Source organism: Fusarium subglutinans (genome assembly GCF_013396075.1).
Source record: "Fusarium subglutinans strain NRRL 66333 chromosome Unknown NRRL66333_c0000095, whole genome shotgun sequence".
In the NCBI taxonomy this organism is placed as follows: Eukaryota; Fungi; Ascomycota; class Sordariomycetes; order Hypocreales; family Nectriaceae; genus Fusarium; species Fusarium subglutinans.
Window position 1 is genome coordinate 78,085 of NW_023502158.1, and position 21,297 is coordinate 99,381.

The following is a 21,297-nucleotide window of genomic DNA, read 5'->3' on the forward strand; positions in this document are numbered from 1 at the left end:
TCATCTACGGATGACAGTCAAGTCACTTGCAATTCAGGGTCCGACAAAATTTGTAATGCCCACAATACTAAGGTAGTACCTTACAGGGAGGTCCTGTGATACAAGTGACGCTGAATAGCGCGCTCTGTCTCGAGCTGAATCTCGAGTCTCACTCAGTGATACAATAAGATGAATATCGCCTCGTCGCCACGCCTTGCTACGGGTAAAGGAGGCATTGAGTTCAACAGCCCAAGAATGGAAGCAACCGTACCTACTAAGGTAAAGGCAAGGTAGGTAATTTGTGTTGTATCGGTACATGTACTTCTACCTTACCTCTCAATTCCCCTACCCGCCCGCATGTACCGAGCCGACCGTACCCCGGGCACGGAAGTTTAGTATCAAAATGGGCGTCAGTGCAGAGCGCGGTTATTTCAATGATGAAGGGATTCATGTGGCTGTACGCGGGCTCTGAGCCCGTCAGCCAACTGAGCAAGTTGGGTCTTATACTCTGTTCCGCTGCTGTATGCATAAATCCTCAGCGGAATAATGATTGCATTGATTCATTCTAAGTCGTTGCACGAGGTCAAGATAAACCCTTGTCCACTGCATGCAGCCTAGGGTTCGCAGCCCATCATGAGCAAAAGAGCAAACAAAAGACGTCACCCCTCTCTCACAACCGCTCAATTCTTGTGATGAGCGTTACCAGAATTGGGTATGATGAGCTTTGTTCCAGAGACCAAAGTCCGAAAATCCGGCGTCATATTCGAATGCCTAGCAGGTACAGTACCATATCTCCACTACTAAGATCCTTGGTCAGGTTCCATGGTTCGTTCCATTGTGCCCTGAGGTTCGAGTCTCCTGCAGTTGCTGGACTCTCCATTACTTGGCAGACGATGCCGTTAGAGTTCTCGGTCGCATAACATTTTCCAAGGGAGTTAGGAAATGGGCAATATCAAGCAGGGGGAAGTGGGATGTATATCCAGAGATGCCGACTTATACCCTGGCCTGTGCCCAAGTCTTTGGACTGAACCCTTTAGTGCTTGTCCATCGTGGGCCAGTCTCCCTTTTCTCACAGCCAGCAGAGCAGGGTTGACATCGTAGGATATATCCGATCTTCATTTCCCTCGATTGCATCAGTTGAGGAACCCACCGGGTCCATCCGATCCGACACCAACTGCGGCGGGAGTTTCTGTTACGTCTGGCATACACACTGAGCACGCGCCACATTGACCAAAATCGTCACTAAATTAATCGCACAGACTGGAATAGGTAGACTGAATGATGCTCTCGGCCGCGGAATCATGACCTTCTCCGAGAGCGAAAGGCGGGCCCCCAATTTGCGATCCTCTCGAAATACTACTCAGTCCGCTGTTATTGAATCTCAACCAGCACGACCGTGCCTAGCTGGTACATATTTGTCAGTCCATCATCCGGATACACATCATGACCATTTCCGAATAGACCTCTCTGAAATTGGCTCTTTTCCGAGCAATGGAGCAGCCAGTCAATCTAGTTTTCGTCACAATCAAATTCCGAATACCTCAGTAAGTGCGATACTACACATAGTTAACAGGAAATCCGAGATATCCGGAAGGAACCTTATACGGCCAACGGTGCCGGTATCAACTCTATTAGACGTTAACTTCGAGATTTTACAAGATTATTACACGAAGTCGAATGCGTTCCATTTTCTTCTTCGGCTAACCGATACGCAACAACGCCAAATGCGGACAGTCATGTCAAGTGCTGACCGTGTCGTACAACCACAAGAGCCCTCTCAACAGCATTGTGGTGCTGAGGTTCATGGCCAAGATTCAGCCCTGAAAAATAAGACTCGCACTAATCCTGCAGCTGCTACGCTAGGCCCACCAAGGGTAAGGGTTGCTCTCGATTTCCGCACGCACACACGTATCATATAAAACACGAGGACTACGCATGGCAAGCATTAGACAGTTGAAGTAATGAGATGCCCGTTCACCACAACTATGGAATTTGGCTGGAAGGTATCTTTTTGGTAATTCATTCATGTGATCCTGTTTACGGACCTTTCCTTTCCTCGAAACTCCAAACCCAATGCCAAGGTTAACAATCCTCAAATGCCCGTGACCTGATGAGATAAAGCAACTTTTTACTCCTGCTGGAGAAGCTCCTGGATGCGCTCCTGTACGCGCTGCTCCTTCTCCTCCTTGGTGAGCTTCTTGGTCTTGTACTTCTTGGAGATCTCCTTCCACTCCTCCTTGGTCTTCTTAGGAGCATCGCTGTCGGCCTTCTTGAAAGGGTCCTCACGGATGGCGGCGTGAGCCTCAGTGTAGAGGTCCTCAAGACCCTCAGCCTCGACGTCGTCGTCGACGTACTTCTGGAACTGACTGCGGAAACGCTCCTCATCGTCGTCGGCGAGGGTCTCCATGTACTCAGCAACGTGGCCACCGAAGATGTAGTTTCGGAGGGTGTCGGCATCGAGCTCCTTGGTCTCCATGTCGTAACCGGGGAATCGCTTCTCGGAGTGGGGGACAAGGATGCCACCGTCAGAGGCGCCCTTCATGGCACCGAAGACACGGGCACCAGTGGAGGTTCGCTTCAGACCAACATCGAGGAAGACCTTGAAGGGACGGCGCTCGCCATCGTCGGTCTCGGCGGCCTCAGTGAGCTTGAACTCACCGTCAGCCTCCTCGACACCAGTGAAGTCCTCGTCGAGGCCGAGCTTCTTGAGGGCACGGCGGGCGATGAGGAGACCGGTAGCGTAAGCGGCGGCCCAGTTGGTGAGACCGTGCTCGATACCGTAGGCCTTGAGCTCGTGCGAGTAGGCAGAGACGAAGACCTTGTCGCCAGAAATCTCAGAGGTCACGATCTGGCAGATAATGTCCTTGTTGGTGAAGCGGACGACCAGGCGGTACTTGGGAGCATTGTACTTGTTCTTGGCCTGGGTGATGAGGCGCTTTCGGGCGTAGTAATCGGTCTTGCCCTGCTGGCGGCGCTTGTACTTGGTCTGGTAGCGGCTACGAGATTGTCAGCAATTTCTCTAGGTGGAGAGAAACTCAGTGTGAACTCACCTGTAGTACGCGCTGTTCTTCACCAACTTGTGGAAAACCTGTCACAAAATCCCCGAGTCAGCAATTTGCGCTTCAGATGCTCTTCTCCTTCCGAAGCAACTTGCGGTGACTCTTTCAGAGCAATTGGCATTTCTACCGTAAATGAAAAAACACCAAGGGAGTTCTTCAGCGAAGATACTCCCTTGCGATAGGCCTCAACTTACCATCTTGACGGTATTTGCTCAACGACGACTTGAGTGTTGAAGTTTGGAAAGTTGGTGCTGAGAGAGGAATAAGCCGTAAATTCTCAATGGTGGGGGATATTATCATAGCCCTAATCAATCCAGTCCGGACCTGGGTTGGGGACGAGACATAGCCGGTCACGTGCCAGTGGGCTTATCTTATCTTATCTTATCTTATCTCGTCTCCCAGACGCCAACCTAGATGGGGGATCTGCCGAGGCTCCTCGGATACCCCAAGCCTCGGTGGAGTCGTTGTTGGGATAGAAGATGGCAAGAATACGTCAAGCAGTAGTTAGATGGTTGAGTTCTTACATATTTCAGATTCTTATATTCACTGTCTGGTCGCGTTTAATAAAGCTAACCCTTTCCATTTGTCAAACCGGATATAATGTCAGAGTCTAAGCCTAAAGTTCTGTTGTTTGACATCGGGGGTGTTTGTGTAAGTGATTCGAGACATAGTGTTTACCGCCGATTGCACTTTGCTTCTCAATCCTCTGGGCGCCTCAACTCCAGACATATACCTAGTCAACTATTCCACATACATGGTTACTGACTCCTCCAGGTCGTTTCCCCTTTCCAAGCAATCCTCGATTATGAGTTAAGCCTTGGGATCCCTCCAGGGTGGGTCAACTATTCAATATCCAGCACTGCGCCCAATGGCTTCTGGCATCGTTTGGAAAAAGGAGAAATCGAAATGAATGAAGAGTTCTTCAAGGGCTTCAGCCGAGACCTCCATGATCCCATCAGATGGGAGGCCTTCTACAGGCGGGAGCAAAACAAAAATCCCAGTCTCCCAAAGGAAACCCCTCCTGTTCCCTCGATCGATGGAGAATGGCTTTTCAACGAGATGATGACCGTGTCTAATAACCCCGACCCATGGATGTTCCCAGCATTGAGAAAGCTGAAGGAGGACGGGCGATTCATTCTCGCCGCTCTGAGTAATACGGTCATCTTTCCGCCTGGACACAAACTCCAGGTGGACCATTTCTTTGACGAGCCTGTGCGGCAGATATTTGATATCTTCATTTCTTCCGCTCATGTTGGAATGCGAAAGCCAGATCCGGCCATTTATAAGCTGGCTCTCGACCGAGTGAACGAATTCGCGAAAGCCAATGCTTATTCACCTCGGGGGAAAAGCTTGAACTGGAAGGTCGGTATCAAGGCAGAGGATGTGATTTTTCTCGATGATATCGGGGAGAATTTGAAGGAAGCACGCAAACAAGGACTGCAAACAGTAAAAGTGAACCTTGGTCGAGCATTCGAGGCCGTTGATGAGCTGGAGAGAGTGACTGGGCTGAAGCTCGCTGGTGATCATCCAAGGATATCCATTGAACGAAAGGTTCAGAAAGTCAAGGCAAAAATGTGAGATAGATTCAAGGACATTCGGGAACACTCGTATATCAAGCCTTGCTGGCGATATAGACGTAGAGTATATCAGATACCTCGACCTTGCCATCAACTGCAGCATTGTGCCATTCCTCTTTGAAATATTCTCTCCCTTGAACTCTCAACTCTTCCGTTACAATCGAGGCAGTCATAGGGCCATTGACAACGTAGTCAAACTGCTCATCTGCCTTGTCGAGACCTAGATACATCGAGCCGAGCCCAACGACCTTTTCCAAAGTCCCAACCATTTCAACCACAAAACCACAACTTTCCAATAACTCACTAAAAGACTCTTTAGACTGGATCCAGCTTCGGTTGGAGGGGAATGGCATGCCCAATCGGCGAGCGACTTTCTCTAATAGCAGGCCTGAGCGAAGGTTATACTCGTGGGTAATATCGATAGCAACTGTGCCGCCTGGCTTGAGATACTCCCGCCAATGGGCGACAACTTCCTGCGGATTTTCGAACAGAACAAAGGCATTTGAGCATAGAATGAGATCAAAGCTGTCCCTGTCTACATTTGGACAACCGGTCAAGTCAGTGACGCTGTGTCGTACAAGTTTCAAGCGACGATGCAATGCTTCGTCGTGATCCAGCTTCTTGCGTGCTTCCGAGAGCATCGCTTCAGTTATGTCGACACCGATGACAATACCGTCATCGCCGACGTGCCTTGCTGCAATGACAGCCTCCAGGCCAGTTCCACAAGCGAGGTCGAGAACGCGATCGCCCGGTTTGATGGGAACAAGTTCCATGAATCGCTTGCTGTAGTCGGGGTGCCAAGAATCCTCATAGTTGGTTGCTCGTTCAGTGTACATGCGCTGAGCGGCATCTGATTGACTTTCGGTCGCAGGCATGACGAGAGTGTTTGTACCTAATCAGAATTGTGAAGTTGTGGGGGAATCAGCCAATACAGACCGATTCAACAGATGGGGCTATCTTTGTGCTTCTGAGAGTCAGTCGTGAGATATGTTCTTAGTTGACAGAAGCGGAGTGTTGTTACACCGATTACTGTTGTATGCCTTAGTACTCCGTACCTGTCTAGTATTCTCGTTGATTGGCTCCTCATCACCTCTCAACTTGTCCATCAGTTACAACTGCGAATCACCATAATTCAATTAGACAAGGGCGATTCTATCTCCATATCAGCTCCCTCCAAGTCATTCATAGGGATGATGATTCAATCCAGGTCGCTTCTGCAGAAGTGACGACATGCTAGGGGAACTATCCCCACAACTCGCAACGGCCCGTCCGCGTGGCTGTGATGCGATCCAGATGCCACCAATATCTTCAGTATCACTGACGAACGCCCCATAAGTGGTATTGCGCATTTGAGAAATATACCAATTTTAGAAAGGGAACGACGACTCGATATGACTCGAAGCGCCCTCGGATGCCTCGTGACCCTTGATGATACGACTCGCAGGGGGCGCAGAGGTTTCGAGACAAGGGTAGTAGAACCAACTGCATAAACTAGTCAGTATCTCCCAACATCCATACCTTGGAATGGCACACTCGCTGGCCTGGCTCTTTATCCCTCAGACTGGAGGCAGCCGCCCTCTGAAGCCTCAGTTGTGATTTGGGCCAAGGTAGAGAGAGGTCAGTATGTCAGTGATGCTCTTGCCATGACTGAATGTGCGTTGTAAGTGAGGTGGGAAATCAGACTATCACAGACGGAAAGAACTATATAAGGGAAAGCAATAGATCATAACTCCCCTCACCAAGAACATCATATCGTCCAAAATCTCTCTACTCAGACTCCACCCAGCTGAAGTCCTCCCCGGCCTGTTTTCACGACCACCGTCTGTGAGGCAGACACATCGTGCAGTAGTAGAAACATTGGAGGCCCTCCTCGCAGACACTGCCCCCAAGAGGCGCGGGCGCCTAGAGATACCCTCATCAGGTTATATACCTGCACTACAAGCGTCATGTTGGCATAGAAACCATCTCCAGCCTTTCCTTCTTGCAGCTCTATCCCAGTAAGCTCGAAGCTCAGCTTCTGGGAATGTCCAATATGACCCCTACCACTTCCAACATTTCTTGGCCAACTACTACTGCCTCCCTCTGCGAGCTACTCAACATCAATACTGACGTGAAAAAATGCCATGCCTTGACGAAGAAGAATGCTCGTTGCCTGAATCCAATCAGCAAAGCCAACTCGGCCCTCATCACTTGTCTCTTGGAGAAAGTCATTACTCGTGGAAGCTTTTCTGCTGCTCAGGCCACACTCCAAGAAGTCTCTTACTTGATCATGTGTCAGCATACCCATCAAGAAAAAGGCCCTGCTCGTTTGGCAGAGTGGGAGACAGTCTTTAAGTCCCTTAAAGTGGTGCTTATCAAGAATGAAGACAAGGAAGATAATCTCAAACCCGAGAAAGAAACAGATAATATGTCACCAACCACTGCTGTCATTTCATCGCAACCAAAAATTCAATTCAAGAGCAATACACCTATAACTACTCCAACTCCCCGTCGCAGACCTCAGTCGTCCCCTTCCACTCCAACAAAACCGTCCCCAAAGCTCTTACAACCCAAACTACTTTCGCCTAAGAGCCCCAAAGCCTCACATGAGTTCGAAGACTTCTCCCGTCCCCGCTCGACCCTAGAGACTAATAAAGCGATGAAAAAGCTACTCCTTAGCTCATTGAAGGAGCAGGAGACAAAGAATGGAGGCAACATCTACCTCTATACCTATCCTGAGAGCTACCACGACGCGCATCCCTATATCAAGATTGGCTTTTCTCAAAACGTCAGAAAGCGCATGCAAGATTGGAAATACAGGTGCGGCTACGACGCGAAAGTGCTCGGTGAGTTTCCGGCCGAGCACTACGTCAAGGTTGAGAGAATTGTACATGCTCAGCTCTGGAATCAAAGGAAGCGAGAAAAAGCATGCCCAGCTTGCAACGTTCGCCACCACGAGTGGTTCAAGGTCGACGCTATGACTGCCTCAAAGATCATTGCCTTGTGGACCGGCTGGATGAGACGAGAGCCATATGATGAAGAGGGCAATATCCTGGATAAATGGCGTGTCAGGGTTGAGGGCCTTGACATGGCTGATCCTGATTGTTGGGACTTGCTCGTCAAGGGGCTTTTCGATGATGATGTCGAAGAGTCTGAACTGTCCGAAGGAGATAGCTTTGCATGGTCAAGTGATGAACAGTCCGAGATCTCCGAGGAAGATACTTTTAGAGGTTATGATACTGACAAACCTGAGATTACTTTCACTGACGACGAATCTGACGATGAGGCATATGTGGAAGATCATGAGCGATAGAGTCATTGTATTGCCGGATATTTGGCGCGGTTGTAAGATATGTGTGGCTGATCGTGGCATCTTATAGGAGTTATGATGGTGTTTTCTAAAGCTTTTTTTCTTCAAGATCAACTATGATACCCTGCATTCTGATGTTCACTTTAACCGCCACTCGTCCATGCATTAATGAGATCATAGGCACGTCTTTAGAGCCCAGTGGTCTGCACAGGACAGGCTACAGTGAAAGGTAAATCAGAGATTTTAGACCTTCCATGGCATTTCTTCCAAGAGCCCTAGAGACCAAGTCGGTTTCAATACATCCTGATATGTATCTTCCCCAACATCTCCCCACAGTCCCTGAAATCTGGACTCGAGCCAACATTTTAGCCAGCGTATTTCCTTTGCCAGTTTCGATGTACTAGTCATGTCGTCCGGAGACTCTTCCTCAAGTGTTGAAAAGACGAATCGTCTCACCGCTGCCCTGCTCAATCGTTCGGCTGCTTCATAACGTGACACCATCTGATCTAGTATGTTGGTGAGATCCAGCGTCTGTCGAATCGACCGAGTATTCCAGTCAGGAATCTCAACTAGAAGTAGGTTTGCAGCTTGTAACATGACATATATAATTTGGTCGTATGTGAGTATTGAACGGCGTAATAGCAGATCAACGGGCGAGCCAAGGAGAATGTCGAAAAAAGACTGCATTGCGTCAAGGCAGTTGCTTAAGCATGTCAAAAGATAGACGAATTGAGGAACGCCCTCATCAGGGTGGCATGCCACGATAATTGCTGGCTCAAAGAGACGCACTAGGAGATACAGACGGTAAAGCTCAAACATCTGACCGTATGTTTCGATATTGCCATTGGGGGCTGACTCTGCTAGACGACTCAGGTCATTGCGAAAACGACTTCCAGTTCCTTCGAGAAGGACAGCATATGGGCTTAACAGCGGGCGCTCATGTGGCTTGCCAAAGCTTCTTGAAAGTCTCTCACCCATCTGAACGAACCGAACAATATACTCTATTGAATGATCAGATGAGGTTGCCTGTGCTTGGGAGACAATCTTGAGATAAGTCTCCATGTAGGGTATGTCGAGAGGGTTTCGTCGTGATTGTCTCGTTGAAATACTGGAAGCTCTTGTTAGATAAGAAATACTGGTTACTGGTAGACTCACATTGAGAGAACGCAATAAAGTCCGAGAACAGCTCGTATTTCCCCCAACAGGTTTGTCATTTGTTCATTGTTAGATGTTCCTGAGCTCATTGTTTGAGCCGATGACATATCTTGGGTAACACCCAAGTTATGTGCATACCCAAGGGCAAGATACGCCAGATTGGTGACCTGACTGTTGTCGATGTGACACCTGTGCGCCCTATGAATCATCAGCATGAATTCCACCACCATGATATCAACCTACCAAGCAATAATCACCAGTACACCCTGCAGTATGTCCAAGGTCTTATCTTCTTCAACCATTACCCTAAAGCTCAGATATGCGAGTATGCTGCGTCTTGCCTTGGCCACCTCGGCTTCAGATAATGGCGCAGCAGCAATCATTATAGCACGAAATAGAAATGGGCTGCTTTTGTGCAGTGATTCTGCAGTGTGATGACTCCCGACTGTCACGAAGGGGAACTGTGAGGTGAACTCTTCATGGAAGAGGCTAAGAACTTGAGCTGCTTGTGGCCATGATAGCCCAAAAGGAGGCTGCGAAGTGCCTCTATCTGAAATTGTATTTGTCTGGGCTGAATTCCTGGAAGACTTGTCATATCCCAGTACTTGCTGGTTGTTATCGCTGTCTCGGCCCGGCTGCTGTGCTCGGTTTCTATGGCTTAAAGCAGTAAGCTCTGGCGAAGTAATTGTGTCCATAGTGATGACTTGTTCTTGCTCTTCGGGAGTTATAATGTTCATCGTAATCAGCTTTACGTCTCATACATGTTCGCATCGTCATACCCGTTTACGTGGTTGATTCTGCGAGGTCTTCTCAGGCCCCTCGTATCCTGCGGGGAGCAGTCCTTCTTCATGGTCTCACACCTTACTCTGTTACTATCAAACAATCATGGGTAGACATAGACTAAGAGATATAGTACCTATCGCAAATATGCTTCTCCAGATTCCCTTCCCGGAAGTGGCATTTTGCTTTGACTCTGGCGCAAGGAGCGCATGCTCGTTGTCGGCGAGGTGGACTGGGATTTCTACCGACCATGGTGACATTTATCAGTAACAATTGAATTCGAGTAGCTCCAAGCCAACTTGTAATCCTGAGACTCAATTCAGCTCGCTTGTCGTTCACAGAAGCCGTCTATCAATCATTACAGTGGCGCAACCGGGATAAAGATTAGCCCGAAAATGCTCCGGCGGGACAGAGTGAATACCTGTACTCATACTTTGTGTGGTACCTCAGGTTAGTACCTAGGTGGTCAAAGGTAGAGTTGACCATTTTCACCAAGTCCCATATCATCATTTCTGTCAGAGAAGAATGACGATGAATGAGATTTATGCTCCATCTACGAAGCGCTCGAATTCAATAGCAATCTTGATCAGTTTCATATACACACGGACATATATAATGAGCAATAAGTGCACCTCTCGCCTTTATCGAGGAGTGCCCTCCCTAACCATCCAGCTCTGGATTGTTGCGGCCAGACCTAACCCCCCTCCCAAAAAAAAGGTATCTATTTTCAAAAAGCAATCTTGTTAAGATGCCGATAGCACTTGTTTCCAGAACGCCACGCACAGGAACGAAACCCCCCCCAAAAAATATCCCATTCCCACCAAGAACACCCAAAGACTCTATTCATCATCCGATATGTCGATGACTGGTGTCGGGGGTGGCCTTGGTTGCCTGCTAGTATGCCCATTAACCGGACCTTTAGGTTGTGGTGCTGGTGAATCGTCATCAGACTCCTCCGGCTCCCATACTGCAGACCACGCACCATCGGGAGCCACTTTGATGTTTCTTGTCCGAGTGTCACCATTGCTAATCAGCGAGCGCCTAACTGCCGCGAGATAATCATCCACCAAGAGACTGATAGGACGTGCATCGAGTCCGCATATTGGACAACCCCATCTGTCCACCAACGAAGGTTCCTCCCCCTGTTGCTGCGGGCCGCCTCCTTTTTGAGGCTCTTTTCCGCTTCTGGTCCCCAAGAACGTTTCTAGATCAAAACATTCCAAGTGCTTGCATTGACCGCCCCTGACAGGAATCGCAACCCTCTGCTTACTGAAAGGGTCTGCCAAGGAGATTGGCAGAGTCTCGTCCTGGACGATGATGTCGTCTGAATCCGAGGGACGCAAGCGACGTATTATCTTGTGCCTCGTTTCCTCTGCTGGGAAGTGCCGCGACTGTATAAGGTCGGTAATCGCCCCATGGCTCATTGTCTCCACTATCTCAATCGCCATAAAATGCTTATACCCCGGCTTGGAATTCTGTTCAACAGCAGGATAGCTGATGGTCATCTTGTTCTCACCCTCAACTAAGAAATCTGTCAACTCCAGCGGTTGATCTTTATGAAAATGTTGTTTTCGTCGCAGCTCAAGGGACTTCGAATTCAGGTCAAAGAAAATATGGCTAGGCCAGCATGTTGCAGACATCACCCAATCTGACTCGGATGGTTCAACTTGTGTCTCGGGCTGCACAATCATACGCAGCCGGTAACGACGAGAGCCCTCGGAATAGTAGCAAAATGGAAGACCAATGCCCTCGATTTTCTTTGCTAACTTTTGTATCTGTTCTTTTGTCACGTTGAAAGACAAAGACCGCAGTCCCCTTTGAGGCTCAAGGGCTAAGGGTTGGTATACTAGCTGTCTGACAAATTGATAATGTCGAATTTTGCCAGGAATCAAGGGAACACGCCTGGGACTGCGTACACCGACGTGCTGCAACCCGACTTGAAGTGAGCCATAGCCATACGGGCTAGCTGGATACTCGGCTTCCGGTATTTGCTGGACCGGGCCAGCCAGTGAATGCGGATAGCTAGCGACCGGTACTTGGTATGCTGGATTTCGTGGCCCAATCGGCTGAGCGGAATAAACATGGGCTGGTGGAGTTGACATCATGTTATATTGAGATGTAGATGCCCTGCGAGGCGGGTTTAATTGATTGTATGCCATTTGAAACTGCGGGGACTGGATAGGCTGGCCATGATGATGAGGGCTCATCTGCGAAACTGGACTAGAGACTTGCGGCGTTCCTGCCAGCTGGTGTTGCGGTGCTTGGTTTTCGGTGTATGTCCCGTAAGGGGTAGGAAGCGTCTGGGATGGATGCGCAAACGAGGCTGCTCGTCGTTGTAATAGAGGATTATTCGGCGGTAAAATAGCCGTTCGCGATGGGCCATTTGATGGAATGATAGGAGTGTTAGTCGTAACAGGAGACCCGCGGTTTGGTAGTATCGGGAGCGACCCAGCGCTTGATGACCTGGGTAATGGATGCTGTGGTAACTGGGGAGACTGGTAGGCAGTGGCAAAATGAGGCGACGATGTTGCAGCATCAGTTTGGATGTGGAGGTGATTTGGTCGTCGCTGTCCCTGCATCCCGCTGACACTGTTGCCTGTCGAAGCTGGGTGGTTGATTACAGACCCCGGGCTTATCACCCTTGGGTCGCCTACTGAAGGCCTAACAGCGAATGCATCAAAATGCGAGGGGAGAGGAGGAGATGAAGCAGGTGCGGTATGCACGGGATAGGACGGGTTAGTTGCTGTAGGCGGTAGCGATTGGATTCCACGTTGTGCAGCTATATGAGCACTCGAGCCTGCAGCTTTTGGCCGTAAGAGTGAGTAGTTTGTCAAAACAGAAAGCGAATCCTGGGGAAACATACTGGATGTTGCTCGTTGCGCCGCCGACATAACGAGGTCCCGATATTTCATCGCAATTGCCTCCCTGGCGCGCTTGAGAGTTTCAGGGGGCGCACCGTGAGCCTCATATGCAGCTTCGTCCACCCTATCCTGATCAAAAATGTCATTCATCGCAGCTGCCACGGGACCGTCATTTACGCCAAGGCTCCTGCGGCTCATGGTGAACAGCATAGACTGTAGACCTTTGGCCCTGCAGCGTAGGACGAATATTAGCTCGGATGCGAGCAAAGGATACTTTCGTGCCTGAACATTTTGTGAGAGCGAATGCCAGATTGTTGCCAGCTGGATGAGAAATGCAGAAATGTCTCTAGCCGCTTCTGTATTGGGGAAAACCCTTGAGAACTCGGCGATGGTACTGGGAAAGTTGGCAAACCATTGCAGATGTGCATGGGACATATGTTCATTCTTCCTAAGAATGGTTTGCGCTACGTCAAAGGCAGCATCCAGCAGGTTTGGCTGCACTAATCCATGGAAGAGCGCATGAATAGGCCCTCTATTTAACGACCAAGCACAAAGTGCCTGGTGAAAAGCAATGTAGAAGAAATCCTCGTTCTGGCATGCTTCCGCCAAGATCCTGTATCGCGGTTTTTCAACTGTTTCATTCAGCAGCCCGGCATGGGCAGCTTGTGCCATGCGGTGGTCGATCGAGTTGGACCATTTTAGACAGATATTTCGGTCCCTAGAATTTCCCGGACTTATTGCTTCTTGGACCCGCGGGCGTTTTGCTTGATGATCAATAGCGGTGGGTGGTCTAATATGCTGCCTCGAGTTCGATTCTAGAGGCACTCCTGGACTTTGAGGGCGTATTTCGATGTGGGAACGCGGCGAGGCTGTTGCCTGAGGAGCCTGATCAGCCAACGTAGGACCTGTCGCCGTAGGTTGAATTGTCGCTTGAGTGACGTAGTTTTGCTGTGGCATAGAGTCCCTGGGCTGCAGGGAGATGGCGGCTGTAGAGCTTGGGTAGCTGGTATTAGTCGCGACGTGTGTCGAGTCGCTTTGGTTCATGTTACTGTCAGAGACTGGCCCCCCAGGCCCTGCGCTTCCTACGTGAGCGCTTGGATCGGGATTAGTGCAGTCGGTTTGATTCGAGACATTCGGGCTCGGTGCGTCGGTCAGCGCCGGAGAGGGTAGGACGGTCGAAGCTCTATGAACCGAGTCAGAAATGTTGGAGAATGCAAGCAACGTCAACGTTGGTGGCGATAGTGCAAATCCTAGAAGGAGATGCAAGGCTACGAGACGCAGCCGAGAATCTGTTGCTTGGCAAAACAACATGCCTGAGAGGATGGGAAGGGGTCTTTAGTTAGGGGAAGATCATATACCTTGCTGGTTCTCCGGCACCTGGTTGCGGTTCGAATGATTGCTCGATCGGGTGATTATCGCGATGTATGTCATTGTCGTTCTGGGTTGGGGGAGCAGCGTCAGACACCTTTCTCTTTTTGTTCCGTTGCCGGGAATTACTGGAGGCTACTGGAGTAAGTCTAGTAGGGTTGGTTGTTGCGGATGGGTCCCCTGTCATCCATGAGCGAGCGCGACCACCAAGAAGGAAATTGACAGTTTGGTTGGAGGAAGCGATCTGTTGAGCATCGGGTGAAGGGATAGCCCGTGACTGATTCGACTTTGAGGTATGTGGCATTTCACAGATGTATAGTGTCTTTTTGTATGAAGATCTGGGTCACGATATAGAGTTGCTGCGAAACCTGGGCGCGGAACACCACTTGAAATCATGCTTCAACGTCGCCGTTTTTTGAAGTAGAGTGCCGCAAAGTCAATCATGGTTCAGCGAAGTGAGTTCGCACGATCAAGGCAGCGAGGGTCGTGAATCAACATCGAGAGCGAAGTGGTTGAGGTGAGTGAAGTCAAGACAAGACAAGTAGCGATGCTGTCAGCGCAGCTCGACGAGCAAAATCAACACAATAGCACAGCCTGCGGTGGAAGAAGTTTGAGGTCGAAGAAAGTTCGATATGAAGAGCAACAGACGTATCAGAGGGTTGAGTGTCCGTAGCTGCGTAGGTAGGATGGTTGGATGGGGGGGATGTGTGAATATTGTTGGTAGGAGGCAAGCGGAGAAACCCTGTGGCATCCTCGCCAACAATTAGGTACCTTATTACTTACCTAGGTACCTACACAGTAGTAGCCCAACTTTAAAAAGTTGCTAATGGGAAAGGTGCAAGGGCAGGCAGTCAAGCCTTCCATGGCAGAAATACTATTCAGGTAACAGAGGAAAATACCTAGGAAAAGGTACCTTGTGTGGCGCCATGGGACCGGCCTTACGAATGAAGGCTTCAGCTACCAACAAACAGACAAAGAAATGAGGGGGGAAAGAGCAAAGTACGACAAATACCTAAGGTAGGTACGCAATACCTACGAGGGTACGGATAGTAGGTACCTTACTGACCTACATCTTGCAGTTCTGAGGAGGTACCTTAGCTGCAGTCAGCCGATATTCAAGTTCTCAAGTGGCTGATAGGTACCTAAGGTACTATACCTACTAACTCAGTAGGTATGTTTGGTGGAAGTCTCTATTCACCTGTTTACAATTGCGCCTGCATGTCTCAGGCCTCCAGCATGAACCATATCCCCCGTTGTGAACTTATTCCAAAATAGATGGTTATTGTTGACGTTTGTACCCTTGAATGTTTTCTTTCTTTTCAAGATGCTCCCCTTCTTACCTAAATTAAAAGACAGCATTTGAATTCAGGCTACTGTGATTTTCGCTCGGACAGTTGCTTGGCATTATCATGTTATGTGATTAAGCGCAACTAAGTTACCCCTAGTAGGTATGGACCCTTCTTTTTCGTCTGAAAAAAATGTGTGAGAACGGGGAGAATGTGATGTGATGTGATCTTGGCATTGACGTTGGCGTTGACTACCTTAGGTTCTCGTTTATCTAAACTCTGGTGAACTAACTTAATAAGGTCCTACCTACCTACCTACCTTGCATAGTAGGATGGATTTGTCCATTATCGTACACCAAAATATTGGATTCGTCGCCGATTATTTGCCTCGAATCGTTGGCTTATATACGCACCGTGTGGAATTCTATTTCTCACCAGACGACGACTTATGTTGCCTGTTGCTTCAAACCTCCAAAAGTATTGTTGTGCACAAACCACATTAGTTTGAAGAAATATAGGTTACACGACCTGCACCGTGCCTTATTTCCTCATGTGAATGGCAAATAACCGGATCTACCTACTAAGGTTGGCTGGTTGATAACCAAAGTCCTGTGAGTTCAAGAACCATGTAATTCCGTTTGTTACAAACCTTCTACTCGCACAAAAGCAGGCACCTACCACGATTCCGGAGACCCGTGATCATGCTAACGTTAGTATAAAGTATCAAGACCGATCAAACAAACCTGTAAGTTGTCATAGCAAGTAAATGCCAACGTTGCGCTATCCTCAAAGATGTTTGTCTGTCTCTCACCCATACCTTTAGTCATAATTGAGCTTGACATGGGTATCAATGGGGCCTGGGTACCTGATTTGAATACCAATAAAGAACAACCAGTTCATTATTGTGCCAGGATCTTTGATTGCACGACAACTACAGAGTGCTAAGTCACAATGGCATTCCTTGCTTTTCTAAATCATTTCCATCGTGAATCTAGGGCCACTAGTGAGCACGTTATGACACAGCACGTAAGTAGTCAGGTCATGTATACTGTCAACGGATGGGAATAGTGAGAACGAGTTCCTCCCATACCTCATTCATATGTCTGAGGTGTTCAACGAGTCTGGTGACTCTGCAATGCCCGTACCCGTGACTGCCGGTCAACAATAAGCTCAAATATTCAGCCATATCTGTTTGCCTTGTCCGACTTGAGAGCTGGCCCTGACCCTGCATTATCACCAGCTTGCTGTATCGCCAGCATTCGCGACCCGTGTACGGATATAACCACTTTATTTTCCAATAATCTTATCTAGGTATCCCACCTACTAGTCGGGCTAGTGATCGCTGCCCTCTTGCTCAAAGCCATTAAGCGCAATCTACAGAGTCAAGACAACGACACCTGCTCCCGCTCATGTCGAGCCCGCTTTGCTGGCATCCATAATATCCTAAAATAGCATCTACAAAGAAAGGCTCGACTGCATCATCCAATCCCAGAGGCCCCAGGACTAACTGGACTAACTAGACTGGAGGGGTCCATTGTATGGAATAAAGTGTTCACTACCTCCACCAGCAAGTCAAGTCCTGTCCCATCACCCGTTCTGCTTCTGCCGAACCGTTAATTACCGGCAGTTTCTCACCTACTTAATTGAATATTTGAACAAAACGAAAAAACCTTGAGTCTTCGGGCGTGCTGTGACCTGGCCGCCTACCACCCTTTATCGAAGCCATATGTTGTTCTATGACCTGGCCACCAGGGAGCAAGAATCGGGGTGCCAAAATAAACTGGTCTAAAGGCTTGCAAAGATATACTTAGCTCGCCCAAGTCTTTTCATCACTTGCATTAGAAAAAAAAACCTCCCCTTGCTGGTAGCACCAATCGCAGCCTTCCACGCTAGGATACCTTACCTAGGCGACATCTCGCCTTTGTCCAGGGACCACCTCACACTTCTTCCCCAACCGCGACAACTGCTCCACCCCAGCAAAGCATTCGTACCTTAGCGCACCACCTCAGCCACGGCCGGGCTTGGTGTCTCCTCAAGCTATTATACCCAACTTACGGAGTACGCATCATCCCCAGCTCTTTCGCTGTGGAGAGTTGAACCGACCGAACCCAGCTCTGGCAATACGGCGACGGAGTATTGGTTCGGTGGATGGCGTACCAGTCAGATATCGTTCTATTTCCCTCACTCTCGAGACAAGCCTCTCTCTTGACTGGCTACCTGCTGTAACTATCAGGCTCGGTCCCGCGCCACCGTCAGGTTCCGCAGAGTTTCCAACCGCCCTTAAACTGCCACTCCATTCCTCCCTGCACGGCCTCAAACGTCCGACATCAACGCAATCGCCTCAACCATCCCCAGCGCATCGCTTCATCACATCATGGCCTCACGAGGCCCCAACGAAGGGTCGTCCAAGCCAGAAGTTGGCGACACCTTGATTGTGATACGTATGTTCATCCTCTGGCCTCCCGGTGTTTGTCTATAGTAACCTCTGATACTGATTTTGTTCCTCAACCCTGCAGATGATTTCCAGGCTCGAAGCTCCGATGAACTCAGTCTTGCGAAGGGAGACCGAGTTGAACTCATAGAACGAGACGACGAGTTTGGTGATGGATGGTTCCTTGGCCGTCATCTGGTCAACAATAATAATGGACTCTTTCCTGAAGGTCGGTGCTCAAAAACGTTGTTCTATACCCCAGGCGAGAACATTGATTGACACTTGGCAGTTTACACTAGGCCAGCCTCAAGAAATATTCCCACAAGCACTTTCAGTGCTTCAAAGGCCCAGACTGCTCAGCAAGAACAGGCCCAGGACTCGATCGCTGATACAGGTACCAAAGAAGAGAACGAGTTGCAACAACCACAAAATAGGAACCCTGTGACATTACCTCTTAATAACGTCAAATCCGAACCCTCACTGGTGTCGAGCGAGCCACCTGTGTTGCCCGCCTTGAGCCAACTAACGACTCAGAATCAGGACAGCCCTGTCTTGCATGAAACGCTCACTGTTATTGACGAGCACATTACCGATTTACGATCACCAGCGAGCAACAGCGGACTCCGAGCGATAGCAAACGATTCTGGAAGCGAATACAGCAGCACCCATCCCGACCAACGAGCATCGTACATACAAGGTGAAGAGACTGACGAAGAAGAGGAGGATTTTCATACGCGAGACGAAGTCGAATCGTGGTCCCCCGATGACGTTGCCGAATACCTTTTTACGTCGGGAGTCGAAAAGCACCACTGCGAGGTCTTCAGAGACCAAGAGATATCCGGTGAGGTTATCCTCGGTATGGATCAGAGCTCACTGTTCATCAAGGCGTTCGACCTCGGGTCTGTAGGCCGGCGCCTCAAGACTTGGCACAAGATCAAGGCACTTCAGGATGAAGTGAGTAACCAAGGCTTGGACACACGACGCACGACGCAAACCTTTGGAAACGATGGTTCAGAAGAAGGCCGTAGATCTCGGAGCCGAGCAAACACCCTAACCAATCGGCCCACTTCTATTCAGACGAGGCGACTCTCCTTATCACAGAATACGCCAAAGGCATCTCCAACATTTGGAGGATCTCATGCGCAAGAGAGCTCTAACCGCGCTAGTCATATCAAGCGGCCATCCGCGGCGTCGATCAGGGAATTTAACCATTCGCGTCGGCACTCTTCGTCAACCGACTTTCGCCAAACTGGCCCTGCTACCGCAAGCCCAGCCGTTCCCGTTCCTAGGATCGCGACATCGGGTACTTTCCCCGGAAGCGAGACTACCCATAAAAAGCAACCATCATTTGACAGAAATTGGACCCTAGGCAACGCTTATTCGCAACCCCCCCAGCGACCCCTTTCTTCAACTGGCCTTCAGGATTTACTTAGCCCATCGGGAGCAGAAGCACAGGATTCTAGTGTCGACGCTGATCGCGGTTACTTCTCTGGAACAGAGGTGGATGGGAGGAAAAGAAACTTGCTGCGAAAGCGCGACAGTAATGCTGAATCGAGAAAGTCAAGCTATGCCGAAGAGCAAAGGGTTAGAAGCGCCACAGCTATGGCACGACAGTCAAGATTTGGTAGCGTGGGGTCTATTGCGGAAGGGGGTATCTCGTCGGCAGCTCAAAAGTACTACGGTATCCAGTCTGGCGCTCATAGGAGAACTGCGTCAGCCGCTTCGGAATCAACAATGAACATGCCACCACCCAACGACGTTCCTTCGCCTACCGTCACCAAACTGGACACTTCAGTCAGTTCCGCTCGCTCAACCGCCTCACCTATGTCATCCAGACATCAAGGTTTCAACTCGGACTGGCTGTCGTCAATGGTCAACAAACCCATTGCCCTGGCTGGAGGAAAGGGTATGCGGGCCATATCTGATAACCTTAGCCTTGATCGATCGAAGGCGTCCACTCCAACGGACTCATCGAACAAAGATTTCTTGGTCGACTCACCTGCGCGAACCGGCTCGACAACTCCATCAGGTGGAGCAAGTTTCGATCTTGAATCGCCTGACACCGCCAAGAGTCCCACTACTCCCGTAACCCAGGTCAGCAAGAAGGCTGGCAAGAAGGGCAAGAAGGAAACAAGCGCATACACCCGCGGGCTACTCAAAATCTCGCCAAAGGAAGCAAGCAAAGATGCCGACTATAGTGGTTGGATGAGGAAGAAGAGCTCCAACCTCATGACAACCTGGAAGCCTCGTTTCTTTGTTCTCAAGGGCCGGCGGCTGGCATATTATTACTCTGAAGATGACGACCAGGAAAAGGGACTCATCGATATCTCGTTTCATCGAGTTCTACCAGCGGACAACGAAAAACTCACAGGTCTTCATGCTACGATCACAAGCCTTGGAGGTCAGTCAATGCCTGCGCCCCAGAATGGCGATGACAATTTGGAGAAGGGAGATGACTCCATCTTTATTTTCAAGCTGGTTCCTCCCCGAGCTGGTCTCTCCCGGGCTGTGAACTTCACAAAGCCAACCGTTCACTACTTCGCTGTTCCCAATCTAAAGCAAGGTCGTCTATGGATGGCGGCCTTGATGAAGGCGACAATTGACCGAGATGATACGAAGCCCATCACTACGACATACCAGCAAAAGACAATTTCTCTTTCTAAAGCCAAGCAGATGCGTCATCGTCCACCGGCTCTGATGAACCTCGACGAAGGGGCCGAAGAGGACGCTGGCACGGCCCGAAAGGAAGCCAACGGCCTGGGAATCTCATACGACGAAGCTGACAGCGGTGTTTCTGGCGTCGACAAACTCGCGGGCCAAAAGGCTGAAGAAGCCAAGTCAAACCTCGAGTCCGAGAAAGAGCAAGAGAACCCACAGACAGCTTGACCGATGCCATGCACACGACATTACTTACAAATTTCTTTTTAATTGGTGTGAGGCGTATCTGGTCTTTCCTTAACAAAACTTCCCTTACACATTTTCCTTATCCTCTTCTCATATAGAAGCTTAATCCTTTTCTTTTTACTTGATACCTCGGGCGCAGGGGAAAACTGGAAATCTCATTAAGATGTGGTGATGAAACAAACAGAGGTGGATGGAATGCAATGCAGTGGAAAGTGGAGGAGAATCTCAGCTCATCCCTTTGGTAGTGGATATGCACGGGCCGAGACAGGCGAACAAGAACGAACAAGAATGTCATGTTACAAGAGACAATGATGATGAGGACGGCTTTTGTTACTGGCACTTTTACAAACATGAATGTCTTAGGGATGATTTGCTGAGCTGGAGAAAATGAGCGTCCCTCTGGACGGCGTACGTGCTGGTGGTATGAAATCTTGTTTTTCTCGTGGTCGTAATGTGAACAGAGATCTTTGTATTTGAGTAACACAAACCTATTGTAATCGAGAACCACCTGGACTGGATGGAGAACTTTCTGTTGAGCAGAGAATATGGGTTGAGCTGGGGGGCCGTGCTGCTGTTACGCTGTGAAGTTCACGTAGTCTCACGCGGAT

General features: G+C 49.3%; 7 protein-coding genes across 7 annotated transcripts; 3 read left to right on the plus strand and 4 right to left on the minus strand.

Moving 5' to 3' along the window:
- Positions 1-2,107: 2,107 nt before the first annotated feature.
- Positions 2,108-3,235, minus strand: FSUBG_7438 (60s ribosomal l5; the record flags this gene model as incomplete). The annotated part of the gene is made up of 3 exons (XM_036685743.1): positions 2,108-2,975; positions 3,030-3,067; positions 3,233-3,235. 3 exons carry the CDS (start codon positions 3,233-3,235, stop codon positions 2,108-2,110), a joined length of 909 nt encoding a protein of 302 aa, XP_036537046.1.
- A 403-nt stretch (positions 3,236-3,638) lies between these two features.
- On the plus strand, positions 3,639-4,616 carry FSUBG_7439 (microsomal epoxide hydrolase; the record flags this gene model as incomplete). Its single annotated transcript, XM_036685744.1, has 2 exons — positions 3,639-3,689; positions 3,813-4,616. The coding sequence occupies 2 exons, from the start codon at positions 3,639-3,641 to the stop codon at positions 4,614-4,616; spliced, it is 855 nt and encodes a 284-aa protein (XP_036537047.1).
- A 34-nt stretch (positions 4,617-4,650) lies between these two features.
- On the minus strand, positions 4,651-5,490 carry FSUBG_7440 (L-isoaspartate(D-aspartate) O-methyltransferase; the record flags this gene model as incomplete). The annotated part of the gene is made up of 1 exon (XM_036685746.1): positions 4,651-5,490. The coding sequence occupies one exon, from the start codon at positions 5,488-5,490 to the stop codon at positions 4,651-4,653; it is 840 nt and encodes a 279-aa protein (XP_036537048.1).
- Positions 5,491-6,647: 1,157 nt separating this feature from the next.
- On the plus strand, positions 6,648-7,907 carry FSUBG_7441 (uncharacterized protein; the record flags this gene model as incomplete). The annotated part of the gene is made up of 1 exon (XM_036685747.1): positions 6,648-7,907. One exon carries the CDS (start codon positions 6,648-6,650, stop codon positions 7,905-7,907), a length of 1,260 nt encoding a protein of 419 aa, XP_036537049.1.
- Positions 7,908-8,147: 240 nt separating this feature from the next.
- Positions 8,148-9,796, minus strand: FSUBG_7442 (uncharacterized protein; the record flags this gene model as incomplete). The annotated part of the gene is made up of 3 exons (XM_036685748.1): positions 8,148-9,012; positions 9,060-9,257; positions 9,303-9,796. 3 exons carry the CDS (start codon positions 9,794-9,796, stop codon positions 8,148-8,150), a joined length of 1,557 nt encoding a protein of 518 aa, XP_036537050.1.
- An 882-nt stretch (positions 9,797-10,678) lies between these two features.
- On the minus strand, positions 10,679-14,372 carry FSUBG_7443 (uncharacterized protein; the record flags this gene model as incomplete). The annotated part of the gene is made up of 2 exons (XM_036685749.1): positions 10,679-13,883; positions 14,059-14,372. The coding sequence occupies 2 exons, from the start codon at positions 14,370-14,372 to the stop codon at positions 10,679-10,681; spliced, it is 3,519 nt and encodes a 1,172-aa protein (XP_036537051.1).
- Positions 14,373-17,728: 3,356 nt separating this feature from the next.
- Positions 17,729-20,671, plus strand: FSUBG_7444 (budding BOI2; the record flags this gene model as incomplete). Its single annotated transcript, XM_036685750.1, has 3 exons — positions 17,729-17,795; positions 17,871-18,014; positions 18,075-20,671. The coding sequence occupies 3 exons, from the start codon at positions 17,729-17,731 to the stop codon at positions 20,669-20,671; spliced, it is 2,808 nt and encodes a 935-aa protein (XP_036537052.1).
- Positions 20,672-21,297: the final 626 nt, after the last annotated feature.